Source organism: Eleutherodactylus coqui, chromosome 4 (assembly GCF_035609145.1).
Source record: "Eleutherodactylus coqui strain aEleCoq1 chromosome 4, aEleCoq1.hap1, whole genome shotgun sequence".
NCBI lineage: Eukaryota > Metazoa > Chordata > Amphibia > Anura > Eleutherodactylidae > Eleutherodactylus > Eleutherodactylus coqui.
This window is the reverse complement of record NC_089840.1, coordinates 129,751,266-129,766,778: the sequence shown is the minus strand read 5'-3', so window position 1 is coordinate 129,766,778 and position 15,513 is coordinate 129,751,266. Positions and strand designations below refer to the sequence as shown.

General features: G+C 40.3%; 1 protein-coding gene across 1 annotated transcript; it reads right to left on the bottom strand.

Annotated features, from left to right (window-relative positions):
- Positions 1-246: 246 nt before the first annotated feature.
- Positions 247-14,741, bottom strand: LOC136625690 (uncharacterized). Its single transcript, XM_066600107.1, has 6 exons — positions 14,623-14,741; positions 10,371-10,978; positions 9,371-9,511; positions 8,507-8,568; positions 5,706-5,969; positions 247-1,378 (listed from the first exon to the last, which is right to left on the bottom strand). The coding sequence occupies exons 1-6, from the start codon at positions 14,634-14,636 to the stop codon at positions 1,337-1,339; spliced, it is 1,131 nt and encodes a 376-aa protein (XP_066456204.1). The 5' UTR covers positions 14,637-14,741; the 3' UTR covers positions 247-1,336.
- Between the last annotated feature and the right edge of the window lie 772 nt (positions 14,742-15,513).

Here is a 15,513-nt window from a genome sequence, read left to right as displayed (position 1 = left end):
GTCTAATGGTGAATCTCTAGTTTGCATTTATGTTTTTCTTGTATTGATACATGCCTTATATTTCTTATTCTTGCAGCAGTCCGATTGTTACACTGCTCGGCTCTACTGTAAGTCCTGAGGTCATCTGAGAGATATAGGTAGTAACCAGGAAAGCTAACTACTTTAGGTGAAATCAAGCTCTGCCATTGAGTGTCCAGCCAGTGTCATTACACATACTACAATAATACACAAAAGTGCACAACTGCATCCATGTTAGCAAAAAAATAGGTATTTATTAAAACATCTCATACAAAAATACAACATTTCAAGTCAGATTTTTATGTTTAGCATAGATAACACGTGGAAAGCAAAGGTATTTATCAACCTAACACTAATGGCACAGCCAAGCATTTTACCTAATTTTATTAGTTCCTCCAATATGTGATTAGAATAGGTCATGGCACATATAGGGCAGAATATATAGTAACAAAAATATCTATGTACATAGAGCTATGCTGGAACCATAAGGGCGGCTTCACATGGGTGTATGCGTTTTCGTACACACCTCAGCACAGCGTATTTGTGCTATGAACGAGTCTTTTTTGCGCACGTATCGGTGTATTTTACTGTACTTTTTGTGCATGCAGGGCATGTTCATTTGTGCGCAGCAGACTAACACACCCTGATTTCAATGGCAATTTAGCCTAATGAGTTTCAGATGTATTCTTTATTTCACGGAATTGCGCAGTGTATTGTGCATGGACTGCTATGGGGACCTTTGGGGCGCAAATGTGCACAAAAATGGAGCAGGTACTATTTTTTGCGCGTATGAGAAATACTCAAGCAAAATAATGAAATGTGAATGAACCCATTGAAATCAATAGGCTCTATGCTCTTTGTGTTGCAGATGTGCGAAACCGCCCTAACACTCACTGACTTCTTTTGGAAAAATGGAAACAGCATAGCACATCAACCTGACGGTTTCCTGGCCACCTCTCCATTCAGACATAGCCTTGATACGGTGGCCATTAACAGGTGGGATGAAGCCAGGGGGCCCGAGCTTTAGCGATCGGTGCAGATCTGCATCAATCACACATTAATAGCATAATCTTTGGATATGCCATAAGTGTCTAACTGGGAGTACCGCTTTAAAAGCAAAGGTCTTAAAAAGTCCTGTAAAAAGTCCCTTCCACAAAATATTTATATCCCTAGTAACATTAGTTTAATTTTAAATATACACAGTTTAAAATGCATCTACTGATCCAGCAGTAATATTACATGGACTATATGATATCACATTGATGAAATGAAGGTGCCATGTGCCAGCGCCATGGGCGGTTTGTAACGAGTTCTGTTCTCAGTCAGGGCTGCTACATACTTCTGTATCATCAGACGTAGCCTGCAGACAAAGGCAAGACAAACACAATGAAGATTAATGGCCAACATTTAAAAAATGAGTATTTAATAAAGTGAATAAATATAATTTGGAAAACAACCATTAAAGGATCTTCTCAGCTTTGGGTTTCATTTTCTCAACATAATAAACTTTTCATGAAATATTAGAAATTTGCTTTCCCACCAAGTGTGTAACTACCAGGACAGCAGGCAATGATGTGGAAGGGAGCCACCTCCACTTTTAAAGGCATCTCCCAGATGAGGGACAATTATTGATCACTACATGAGTGATGCTAGAAGAGAAGGAACACCAAAAAGGCCAACAGAAGGAGGCAGGCTCGGACTGGCCTACAGGTAAACAGATAGTTTCCACAATGGGATCTGAGTCAGGAGAGGGCTGCCTAGCCCCTCAATTCCCCACAAGTGACATTTGGCACACTACACTCTCTGCAGTTGGGCAATGTATCAGCCAGTCTATACCTCCATATAATAAAGTGGCTACTTTATCTGATATAGATGCATAGGTTGGTTGAAATAGTATCTAAGCACATTGACAGGCTAGATACTATCCTTCCATCCTAGGCCCCACCTTCCTTAAAGGGGGTCTGTCATTAAAAAAAATTCTATACTTTCCCATTCCTCACCCGTCAGTCTTCTTACCGCATCTTCTTCCCACCGATCCTCTCCTGTCTCCTGCAATCCCCCCGGGTCACCTCACTGCAAGCCGGCCAATCCTTCTTCCGGTGACGAAGTGTCCATTCTTGGCAGTCTCCTTACTGCAGGATAATCTACGCAATGTACGTAGCGTTCACAGCCTAGCAGAGAGTGCAGAGCTATGGCCGAGACTGCCCATGCACGCTGTCTCTCTGTATAGTATATGAACACTCGTGGCGAGACAGCGCGCCTGCGCAGTCTCTGTAATAGGTCAGCATTCCTTGGTAGGCAGTGAACATTACGTCACTATTGACATAACCTACACTGACCTGCAGGAAGAAGAATGCAGAGAACCATAACAAGAAGAGGATCCAGACAGCTTGTGGTGAGGTGACCCGGAGGACTAAAGATGATCAGCGAGGAGAAGATGCAGTTAGAAGATGGCCTGTGGAGGAATAGACAAGTATTGTTTTTTTTTTCCTAATGAAAAAAGCCCTTTAACTGTAGAGTGGACCCCCAGAACGGATTTTACTGGTGGACCCTAGGCACCCCAGTCTGACACTGGAAGGAGGAAAAGACTGTGGTAAAGGCGAAATTCCATTATAGAACCCCATGTTGCTTGTTAAGTTCTTGGTCCTAAATACATGCAATTAGTAGATATCCAATAATAATACAACCTTAAGCATTGAGATGTTATTTATCTGTAATGTTAAGATTACTGATTAACAAATTGTATTGCAGCATGTAGCTAACGGGTCATTAAAAAACTTCAGGATGTGGCATTAGACAGTCATGGAATGAGAGAAATGGTTGATTATTCTTAATGTGTTAGAGATGTGCTCTTTTTCCGGTGCAATTACGCAACCAAAATGCATGCGCAAAATATGAAAATATGAAAGAACCCATTGAAATCAATGGGTTCTATTCTCAAATTCGCCCATGTACTACTAACTTCTTCATTAAAGTCATGAGTTGATTTTGGGGGAAGACAAAGCCCATAAGTGCCTGGCTGACCTTTTCCCGAAAGTCTATGAACTCAAGCAGCAGTATGGGTTTGGGTTTTTTTGTTTCACTTTTTTGATGGGTCTCAGTTGGAAAAACTTATTTTGGGGATCTCTATTGAGTTGTAAAATTAAATTTATAGGTAGGGTGAGGCGACGGGTCTTCTATAATGATATTAAAGTCCTGCAACTAAATTAAGAGAGAAATGGTTCTGTAATGGGGCAGATCTGAAGCAATTCTAAAGATCCATAGGCCTTAGTTCTTCATCCCTTGCTAGAAAATCATGCTGATACTGATCGTACCGCCATGTTTTCCCATAAATCTGCTGTACAAAACTTCATAGGCAATGTTATTTACTTGTAGAGCATGTTCATCAAGCACTCATCATCCGATTAACATATCTATTAGTGGATTGAGACTGACACAACAGCTCAGCAGACTACAAGGTAACAGAATTATTTGACCTAGATATCTTAATTACAATAATAACCTTTTCCTATTTCCTTCTACCATTCTCTTCCTATTACCAGTCTAATTAGCAGCAGCTGACCTCAAGGTACTGTCATACTTTGATGGCTCATGTTGCTACATGTAGGAAGTGCTAGTGTTATTGTTGTGGTATTGTGCGGTACTATTTCCAGCACAGATGACTCAGCTACGCTCTATGAGGTACGTAACCTCTCATACAACAGCGTCCGTGAAGTCTAAGCTATAAACAAAGACAATCATTACTGCCATGTTATAACGGAAGAAAACAAAAAAAAGCTGTTTTTCCCAGTAATTAGGCTAATAAACTCACATACGAAAGTTTAACAGACATAAGATATGTTATCTATCCTATTCATGTTTCTGAGGATGGATAAAAAGACCTTCAACAAGCCTTAACCCCTGTGTGACCAGCTTATTTTTTGCCTTAAGTACCAGGCGATTTTTCATTGTTACACTGCAAGAGCCATAACTCCTTGACACAGCCATATGAGGGCTTGTTTTTTGGGAAGAGCTGTATATTTTAATGGCCGCCCTCTGGGGTACATATAATGTGTTGTAGAATATTTATTTCATTTTTTTCAGGTGAGATGGAAAAAACATCCAGAAATTCTGCCATTGTATTTGGGTTATGTTTTTATAGCTTTCACTATTTGGTAAAAAGAGCATGATGACTTTCTTACCTGATCAGCACGATTGCTGCGATACCAAGTTTATAGAGATTTAGGTTTATTTTTTACTACTTTAACACCATGTTTTTAAAGAAAACAATTGACTCATTCTAAAACGTATAACATTTTTCCTTTTCTGGCAACGGAGCTCTGTGAGGGCTTGTTTTTTGTGGAAACAGTTGCACTTTTTATTGGTGCCATTTTGATCTATATGTGACTTTTGGATTGCTTTTTATTAAGTTTTTGGGGGGCACAAAAAAGAAAAATAGCAATTCTGGAATTACTTTTTTACATTATTTTTACGCTGTTCATTGTGTGAGATAAATTACAAAATCTTTTCATTTTTTGGGTCATTATGAATGTGGTGATACCTAATATGTGTTGATTTAATATTTTTTTATCTATTTTAAATAGCTTTTCGTGGTGGGAAAAATATGAATTGTTTTAACTGGATTGTTTTCTTTAAATTAAACTTTTGTGAACTTTTTGTGACGCTATTTTTTTTGTCACCGAAGGGACTTGAAAATGCGATAGTTCAATCACTATGATAATACACTGCATTACCTATGTAGTGCGTTCTACTAAGCCTATGACAACAGTCTATTAAACACTGCAGGATGTGAGGTCTAATAGGCTGGGTTACATGGCAGACATGGAGGCCTTTGTTAGGCTTCCAGCTCCCATGGGAACCCATTAGTACCTTGGGTTTACACTGTGGAGTGCTGATGAGTTACAGAAGGATCCCTCTCCCCCTGTCATCTGCTTACATGCTACAATTGCTAGTGATTGTGGCATGCAAAGGGTTAAACTGTCAGAATCAGGTATCTCCGTTCGTGGCTGTTAGAGCATGAGCCACCATAAAAAAGAGGTTTGGTGGCCACTAAGAGGTTATTGAAATCTAAACTAATATGTGGTCTTCAAAAATATTAGTCATTACAGTTTATTAAGACCTTTTCAGTTTTCGAGCAGTGGATGGCACTAGGACATTTTAGCCATTGCGGGTTATTTAATCTGAAATATCTTTCCATTCAAACTTGAATGTCCTGCGTTGAACTCTGGATAGTAATCCGAATAGCACTAATACTGGACACATGTCTCTCAATTTCACCATAAACATGCGTGTTCATCATGGCCAAGCCTCCTGCATGGCAGGCAAATAACCTGCTGGCCGACACCTTTGACTGTATTATCTCCTGCTTGATTAAGGTTGGGCCATTGAAATGTAAAATACCTGATGCCTCTTTTCCCAACATTTACCACTAGATGAAATTTGGGCGCATACCCCCACCACACACACACACACACACACACTATATTGGCAGTCAATCTCCCCAAAAGGCATTTATCTTGTGTGTATGGCCAGGTTTAGAAGAAGTCCTACAAGTCAACCACTACGCTGATGGCGCTCATATAAATGAAGATTGTTCCTCATCTGATTGATTAACATTCTTCTAATTTCTGTCTTTCATTAATTTGGCTAAACTTTACACCTTGGGATTTTTTCAATGGATCACTTACCAGATTTTCCCTACTGTATGAAAGCCACGTGAAAGTGTCCTGAAGATACTTGGTACCAAAGCCCATGATCCTGTTGGCAGGGTGAGTAGAGAGTCCTACAATCTGCTTTGTAAGGTGAACGGAAAATGCAAATTTCATGTCCTCAGGAGTTGCAACTGAATCCTTTTTTTTGACTCCTTGGTCAACATAGACATCTGCAAGCTGCTTGAATGAATTGTAGGAGATATGTCTGAAAAAGTTGCTGATAGCAGGGTCTTCTTTCATCTGCATGGGTAATAAAATATTAGTATCAAGTACTTCAATGTTTCTTTCATATACAAGCTACTCCCTTTTATCACAACCACATTTGGAACTTTTAGCTCCTTTGCCCTAATGCAAAGTTTGAACCCCCAACTAGTATGTGTCACTTATAACACTGGTGTCAGGAACCAGAGCCTGATATTGACTTCTACCCCTATTGCTATACCAGTAGTCAAAAGTTTTTAAAACTTTGTGCATTACAAAATAATATTTGGAACTGCCAGTGCAGGGCTCTATGATACTGAATCCCATGCAGTACAACATTTTCCCCAATTAGTTGTCACATTTAATGCACATTTTTATATTTTTTAGAATTTTAGATTTTTTAGGTTTCTTTTCATAGCACTACAGTGTCTATAAAGAAATCTTCCAAATGCAGCTGATCACAGTGCTGCCGTCACTGCTTTGTACGTGAGCTGCGGTGTTGTTCATGCAGTATGTAAGTTATATATCGAGACCAGTGATCTCTCACATGACTCACTCTGAAAGTATTCTGCAACTATGACTGTCAGCATAAAACACACTTGTGTATGAGTAATGTTATATAACCCATGTGTTCTGTTACCTCTATAAAATAGAAACTATGCTAAAAGCAACTTATATAACCTCCTCCTAAGGGAGGATTCAGAAAGACACATTTGCACATGTTTTTGTGCATGCAAAGTATACATGCGCGATACACGGAGAATAGAACCCATAGTTGTCAATAGGTTTGTTCTCATTAAGTGCATGCAAATCAAAGTTCTTCACTGTGCAAATACATTGCAGTGAAGCATGCAGAATTGTGCACATGGTTGCCTAAAATCACCCTTAGTCTCTAGAATTATATCCCCTTAATGATGGCCAATATGCCTTTTTACTGACTTCACTAAAGGTCTTTAAACCTGCATATACATCTTTTTCAGGAGATGGATTGCCTGACTGACAGCCAGGCTCCTGCTATAGCTGTCAGTAGTGAAAAAAACTCAAATCGTTGCAGTTTAACAACTAATAAGACACAAATCAATAGCAAGTGCAGCATGTAAGCAGATAAAAGGCGGAGGGGGATCCTTCCGTTACCCATCAGCATCCCGCAATGCAATCACAAGATACCAATAGGTTCCCATGGCAGCCGGAAGTCTGACAAAGCCTCCATTTCTGCTGTTATTTAACCTGTTAAACCCCACTTCCCAATAGGCTGCTGTCATAGGCTTAGTAGAATGCACAACATACTCTAAGTAATGCAGTGTACTATCCTAACGATCTAGCGTCACAAAAAGGTAAATAAGTTTTAATTTAAAGAAAAAAATCCAGTTTAAAAAAATACACATTTTTCCTTTCAAAAACCCTTTGTAAATGAATAAAATACCAAAATATTTTTTTTAAAAGCAATACATAATAGGTCTTACCATGTATGTAACGACCCAGATAATTCAAATATTTTGGTATTTATTGCGCATGGTGAATGCTGTACAAATAATTTTTAAAAGTAATGCCAAAATTGCTATTTTTCTTTTGATCACTTTCCAAAAAACACAATAAAAAGTCACATGTACCTCAAACATGTACCAATAAACACCACAACTCTTCCTGGAAAAAACAAGCCCTCGTAGAGCTACGTTATGAGAAAAACGAGAATGCGGCAATACAGATTCAATAGTTTTTTTCTTTAAAAGATGTATTTTTACTATGTAAAAGTAGTAAAAAAAATAAAAAATCTTAATAAGCTTGGTATCTCGTAATCGTGCTGATCAGATAAGAAAACGCTGTAAAAACAAAAAACAAAGCTGGAATTTCTGAGGGGTTTTTCCATCTCCCTCCCCAAAAAATTTTAAAAAAAAGTTATACAACATAATATATGTACCCCAGAGTGAGGCCATTAAAATGTACAACTTTTTATAAAAAGGGGTTATAAAAATAATTATATATGGTAGAAATGTATGGCTGGTACCGGGTTTCCCCGAAAATAAGATCTAGCCTGATTTTTGTGGAGGCTTGAAATATAAACCCTACCCCAAAAATAAGTCCTAGTTACATTGCATAGGGAAAAAAAGGAATCAATTACCTAGCAGGCTTGGTCCAGGTCCCTCCCGCTGCTCTCCAGAGTTCCATCATGGTTCCTGCAATTCTCGGCCGCCCACTCAGGATCACTTCCTTGTTAAGCGAAATATAAATCTCACCACCACAAAGCGATTGCATTGGACATCGAGGGCTGCATGGATTGGCTGAGCAGTGCTTGAAGAACCAATCACAATAATTGTTTTGTGGTGGCGGGATTTAGGAATCCCATAACTAGGAACTGATCTTCTGTGGGAGGCTGAGAACTGCAGGAACCGCGCCGGAGCTTCAAGGCACAGCAAGAAAGATGTAGACTGAACCTGCTGGGTAAGTATAATAAGACATCCCAAAAAATAAGACTTAGTGCCTCTTTTGGGGCAACAAGTAATATAAGACAGGGTCCTATTTTCAGGGAAATATGGTAGTTGGCTGTGTCCTTAGATTTCACAAAATGTACTCCATACCTTTCTGTTGTAAGCGTCACCTTCCCTTTGAAGAATAGCAACAATCTTCTTAATCACAGTTTCTGGAGGAAAAAATAAATAAAAATAAATAAATAACAGCACAATTATCTTCAAAATGCAAAAACTCACATTTACAGAAAACGGTTTGACCTAATCTGGTATTTACGTGGACTATGTGCCTCCTCCCTCAGTTATATTGTGCTCCCCGATGGCTGCTCCTAAAGTGCAGCGTATCTCGGTGTCCGCTCCGCTGCACTCTTATGCCACACACGTTGTCTAGTGAAGATTTTTAACAACTCATTTTCAGTGCTGATATTTGACTTTCAAAAAGGTAATACTTGCAAAAATAGAAATGTCTCTACTCAAAGAGGACCTGCCGGGGGATAAAATCAACAGTGCTGCCTGCATAACTCTTCAGCCATAGCCTAGCTGTCTTTACCGCCATTTTTCAAAAATACGGCCATGTGACGGAGCTTATAGGGTGGCTTCAGATGACCTAATTTGTGCACAGTTTTGCAAGCCCAATAGTTTTCAATGGGTTCATTTACACTCTCGGTGTGCTCTATTTTTGTGTGCATTCGCCCACCTAAGGCACCATACAAGTGCACACCCAATCCTCAAGAACGAACTGTGCAATTTCGCTAGGAAGTCAATAACACCGCAGACTAATTAGGCTGCATCGTTGTGTCCCATGCCGATGTGAACCATCCCTGGCAATGCGGAAAGTACAGTAAAATGCCCTAAAACGGGCGCAATAGCACAACCTTTACATTACAAAAATTCATGCTACTGAGAGCGTTTTTGTGCTTATGCTTGTCTGAAGCCGCCGTGAGGGCAGATTTTCTTACACAAGGGGGATCTTACCTGTGTCATGTGTTCCATCAGTACTCAAATCTCCACTCAATCGTTGCTTCCTTTCACCAATGTCCAGGTTTTCGGTGTCTTTCACAAGGTGCTCAATTTCTGCAGATACTTGTTCATAGTAGCACTCTTCATTGTTTTCACCTAAACAGATTGTGGTATGTAAATGTTGAGATACATTGTGATATGAGCACCATGGTAAAGTTGTGAATGCCCTCAGACTCAGGAAAACCAAAACTAGTGACCTCTAAAGCTTACTGCGGCATGCATTTTACTGCTGTCTAAAGCAGTTAGGGTGGTTTCACACTTGTGTTGATTCTCTGGCCGGAAGTGCCATCATAGACCCGGCTCAAAATACCGGAAGACAAAGTGCTGCATGGAGCGCTTTTTCTTCCAATCAGAAGCCGGGCAGCTGGAAACCGAACCCATTATAGTCAATTGGGTCCGTTCAAAGGAATGGAACAGGATAGCTGAAGCTCAAGTGTAGATGTGAGCCCGGCCTTAGGTGATTTTTTTTTTGGTATATCTTGGTACATTTCTTTTCCTATCAATCTACCTCACATCCCCATCTTTTACAGGTAACCTTGTGGTTTTAGAAGCCAGCTGATATCTCCAATATCATTTCAACTATTACTAAAAACTACAAGGTTTTCCTTTATAAATACATCATCTACAGCTCTTTCTACCTACCACACGGTAGGTAGTAGAACAGGCCAGAATTCAACAAGATCCACTGGAAAACATAGCAGGGTTGTCATAGCTCCATTAAGAATGGATACCATGATTCTTATGTGAGCAAAGTCTAATCCTACTTTTAAGTACAATAGGAAGATGAGAAAAGGAAATAGAAGGTGGTTATTGTTCCTTCAGCGGAGAACGAGGTGTTCCTCAAACTAGAGGACTCTTCATTAAGCATGTCAAGGATTATAAAGGATTGCACCTCTCTAAATGCTTAGCCTATTAGAGAGGAGCGTGTTTTTCTCTATACTATCACAATACTTACGTGGTTGAAATGGATGTGGTCTACAGATATGCTTCAGTGGAAGATTAGTGGGTCTTTTTAACTTTTCATGGGCATTATTCCTCTTGAAAGACAGTGCCCTTCGAATGCTAGTCTTCCTAAGACTTTCTTTCTTCGGAGTCTGATCTGAATGTCCTTCAGTAGTGTAGGTCACTGATTCTTGGGCAACTTTATTAACCACAGTTACAATTTCTTCGGAAACCTTCTCTTCTTTTTTGAATAACTGATTTAGAAAGCTCTTGAACCAGGACTGTTTTTTCACACTTTTTGTCTTGGTGATGGTTACAAGTTCTTGCGTTGACACACAGTTCTCACTGTCCTTCTTTGCCATTTCCTTTACTTCAGTTTTAGGTGCCACAGTAATATTACTTTTTCTTACTCTATATTTAAACCCGATGACATCACTAACCGATCTTTGCACCTTTTTCTCTTTTTTATAGCCGGTCCTTTTTCCTTCACGATTGCTGAAACTTCGTTTAACGTATGTTTCCAGCACAATTTTAGCCTCTTGCTTGCTTAAAGAAACAAATTTCCCTCTTTGCTTTCTCTCCATCTTTGGGCTGTTGCCCGCTGCCTCTTCTTTGTTTTGTCTGATGGGGAAAAAAAAATGTATAAGTAGTTGTCATATGCACCAAGGAGAAATGCGTAGATTACTTCCTAGCAAGGGTTAACATTACTGCCCTGGAGCATCTCAGCCTTGGGTTAATATAAAGCAATCACTGACACGAGGTGTACATTATTTTTCACATTTGCATTGGCTTTCTTCTAAATGGTAGGTTATTAAAGGTTTTGGACAGCCTCCTCCATCTTCTTTTTTCAATCAATTTTGTTTACGCAAAAATAATTTTTGCAATTGGGCTTGATAAAAAAATGTTAACTGATTTTCCACTGCTTGTAGTGTATAGCTGTGCACTACAGGCTGGAGGACTGAATCTCTTGCAGTCAGTAATAGTGACTGTCAGGTTCTGCATGGAAGGTGGATCTTCAGTCATTTACAGCAGGGAAAGGGGGATTTTCAAACAAGATTAAACAGCCTGGAAATGGGAAAGTTTTTGCAAGAAATTCAGTTCTCCAACTTGTAGTGTACAGCTACACACTGCAAGCGTAGGAGTGAAATGGTTTGACATTTTTAATTAATTCCAATTGCAAAAATTATTTTTTCATATAATTAGGTTGATTTAAAAGAAAAAAAAAAGGTGCATGGAGGTGTCCATAGCTTGTAAGCCTTGAAGGACGTGCATGTGTTGACAATGTAATCTTTATGAGGAGTACTGTGAATTAAATCTCCTTTTTTCCATGCTTTATGGCAATACAGAAATAAAACTGCAGAAGCATTCGGCAGACATGAAGTCATCTGCAATAGTTCAGTAATTCTAAATTGCATTATTATACTTTATGTTCTTCGTGCAGATTTTGACCAAATTTCTTGAGCCACCTGCTATGATAAGATAACCTGACTGAGATGGTTCCCTGTATTATTTTAGTTGTACAATAGAAGCCTTACATCTCCTTGTGGGGCTTATATCTACAAAATATACTGTGGATAGGTACCCTGAACCTCTCAAAAACACCACATTTTTGAGAAGACCACGCCTTGACCCAGACCATCATATACTATCTCTACTGGCCATGCATGCTACACATTGAATATTTTTAAGTGCAGCTTTGTGTGGTCATCTCAAAGTGGTTTCTCTACTTTTCTTTACCCTTCTTCAGAGGTGCGAATGGACCTTTTACACATGTAAATGTGCCCGAAATTTGGGCGAGTGTCCTGACTGCGGGTCTACTGATCCAAACTCACAGCCAAATAGGAATCTTTCCTGTAATACGCTCGTGTAAAACTTAACCTAAGACAAAATACACACCACATTCAGTGTCCCGCCTAACATATGGACAGCAATATACAACTGTATGCCTATAGAACTGCATACGTCTGCCAGTGACTACAATTACAAGAAAAGGATCTTTAGGAGTATACAGTCCATTTTTTCCGATTGACTTTGTTTCTAATGTCCCGTTTAGATGGAATGGTCATTCAGATAATCATTCAAATGAGCGAAATTGAATGATAATCGCTAAGTTTAAACGTGAGCCAACGAATGAGTGACAAATTGAGAATCGTGCGGTTCTCATTCATGGTTCAGCTTCAGTTGGCATAATAATCAGCGCCAACTCGTTCACTAGCCGGGCAGTTTAAGCACCGATCGTTCTTAGGAACGTGAAACACTGAACGAGAATCGGGAGGTTCTTGTTGGGTCTAAAAGGTGCATAATACAATTAGGGCTCCTGAACACAAGTGTGGGCGTATATACGCTCGCGAGAGGATGACACAATCTCGCTCCGAATTTGGTGCAATTAGGTGCTTTCGCGCTTGTGCCCCCCATCTTACTGTACAATTTGCGCTGCCGGCCCCGTTTTGTATTGGCTTAGTAGCCTACTTATCCACCGGTGTTCGCACTTAACACCGTGAAATTGCACAGTTACGCGTGTGATTTTGTGTGGACGGGGTGTGCATCTGCACACCGCAATAGACTGAGCCTTGGTTGCGCAAATGCGCACAAAAATAAGAGCCGATAGAAATGCGGGCGCAAAAACGCTCAGTGTGAGGGAACCCATTGAAATCAATGAATTCTTTTGTCTGCAGTTTGCGCCAGCAAAAACGTGCACAAAATTGCCTGAATGCAGGAGCCCTTAGGGCTGTGGGATGCTAGCATATACCAACCAAACATATGCCAAAAGCCCACCCTTCTGGCATAAGTTTGTGCACTGAAGACTATTAGCATGCCGTGTGTGTTTGTCCTCCCAACAAAGCAGTGCATACATTTATCACATTTTGCATTTTGTATAGATGCTACAACAATCAAATTGCAATTTTGAAGGAGAACATCTTAGCATATTAATAAAACCCGAATGATAAAATAAGTTGTGTAATAATTCCATTTTTTTATTATATTACCCTATATTCTGCGCAGACGGCTCCCACTGAAGTCAATGCAAAAGCGGGAGTTTAGAAAAAAATCTGTACTGCGCATGTTTGATGGTGAGCTGTGCGGACCATCCGCTGTACAGAAGAGAAGACGAAATGACAGGTACCTGGGGTCACCGGTCAGACACAGGGTCAGATTCTGGCGCAGGATCCCACATCCAAATCCGACCCGTTCGTGTGCAGGCGACCTTAGCTGTTGCAGGAGCAATGAGATCAGCGCTGTTTAGTCTGTTTGCTATTAGTAACTGAATAATGCAACATTTTAACTAAAGCTACAGTGTGTTACCAGTGGCCGGAATATTCCTCTAATATCTGGCACTTGGTGATAAAGCCATAGGAAGCTACAAACAACTCGCCTTCCCAGATCAAACTAAAACTACATCAAGTTAACTTTTTTTTCATTTCACTTTATACAAAAATGCCACAAATATTAAATGAGCTGCAACACAATGTTGCACAGAATCTATCTTTATCCGTAAAGTCACAGCGACTCTCGGACACTTTCTGGATAGCTGCGGGTAATGCAGAATATTCAATAAGTCATTTAGTAACAATGTATACATTCCCATCTAATGTAACATTCTTATTTATTATCATGTATGTGGGCCCCAAATCTACCATCAACCTGTTACTCCTCGTTGCCTACTCCATTCTCATGATCGGTGGGCACACCGGTTGTTGCAGCTGACCCTACCACACGTTGATAATCACTATTATTGATGTCATATGTTACGTATACAGGACTTTAGCAAAAAATTATAATTGGTCTTCTGTTCAGAGGAAGTCTTCAGGGTGCCTTCACACTTGCGATTGCGATATCGCTGCGTTTTTTAACGCAAATGTCAATAGGACTTTCTCAGGTTAAAAACGCATCATACAAAAATTGCAAGTTTGTGCTTTGTGATTTTTGTATGATGTGTTTTTAACATTAGAAAGTCCTATTGACATTGACATTAAAAAACACAGCGATATTGCGATCGCAGGTGTGAAGGCACCCTCAAAAGACCAGACAGACATCTGTCTGGGATGATTTAGTGATCCTGCACTGAGCAGGGGGTTGGACCTAATGACCCTGGAGGTTCCTTCCAACTCTACCATTCTGTGAATTCACCTGTATAGTAAATCCATATCCATCTCAGCTCTCATTTATTACAAGTACATGGAGTTCATATAAGTATCGTAGGTCAAAGAAAGGAGAAATAACAAAACTTCTCAATGTAAAACTACTTCTCCATCTGTGGAACTCACCCTTCTGCTTCCATCCTGTGTTAGCTTGGCTCCTGTTGTGTAGTCGCAGGACGACTGCTTCCCTGCGGTACAGCAACACCTGAGTATATTCAGGTGATCTCAGCTCCTATTTATAAGCCACCAACCAGCAGTAGAGCTGAGATAATAGTCCAGCCTCCTGTGGTTTCCCAGCAATACATAGAAGGCTCACGTAACCATCTGCTAGAACTTCCTTCGCACTTCCTTACTGCCATGGCCTTTGTTCCTCAGTGCTGTAAAGTTAGACAGAAACCTGTTTTACATGATAGCGATAAATGAGGGAAGGCTGCTTAGACAAGAGCATCATTGCTGGGAAGCCTGCTGCCCCTGACTCTACATTGAGCTCTTTGCACTTTTCTACTAAGGATGTAAGACACCATAAAGAGAGATACGCCAGAACTGTTCCTGGAAACCAATGTCAGAAGAAAGTGAAATTGTCCAGAATATTTCCGCTCCTCTAATGCCCCTTTTAAGTGGGACGGACAGTCAGCAAACGATGCCACATTCATCACGGCGGTACTCGCTCCTGTACTGTTACACTGGAGCAAGTATCGCAGGAACTGCCCACAGCACTGCCGGCATGGGGGTGGAGCGGACCGAAGAGCGCTCTCCCCCCGCTGCCTCTATCATAGTAAGCAAAAGTGACCGACTGCTGTTTACACTGAATGGCGCGTTGTTCAGTCTTCTGCATGCAATTCTCGCTGCATATGTTTATATGGGACGATTATCGTTTAAATTCACACTGGAGCGCCAGAATCTGAACCGTTTGCCCAGGAAAAAAAAGGGAAATGCTCTATTTTTGCACACATTTGCAGATAAGAGTCTGTGGGGATGCGCTAATGTGCACCAGATCCCCGCGAAATTGTACAAGGA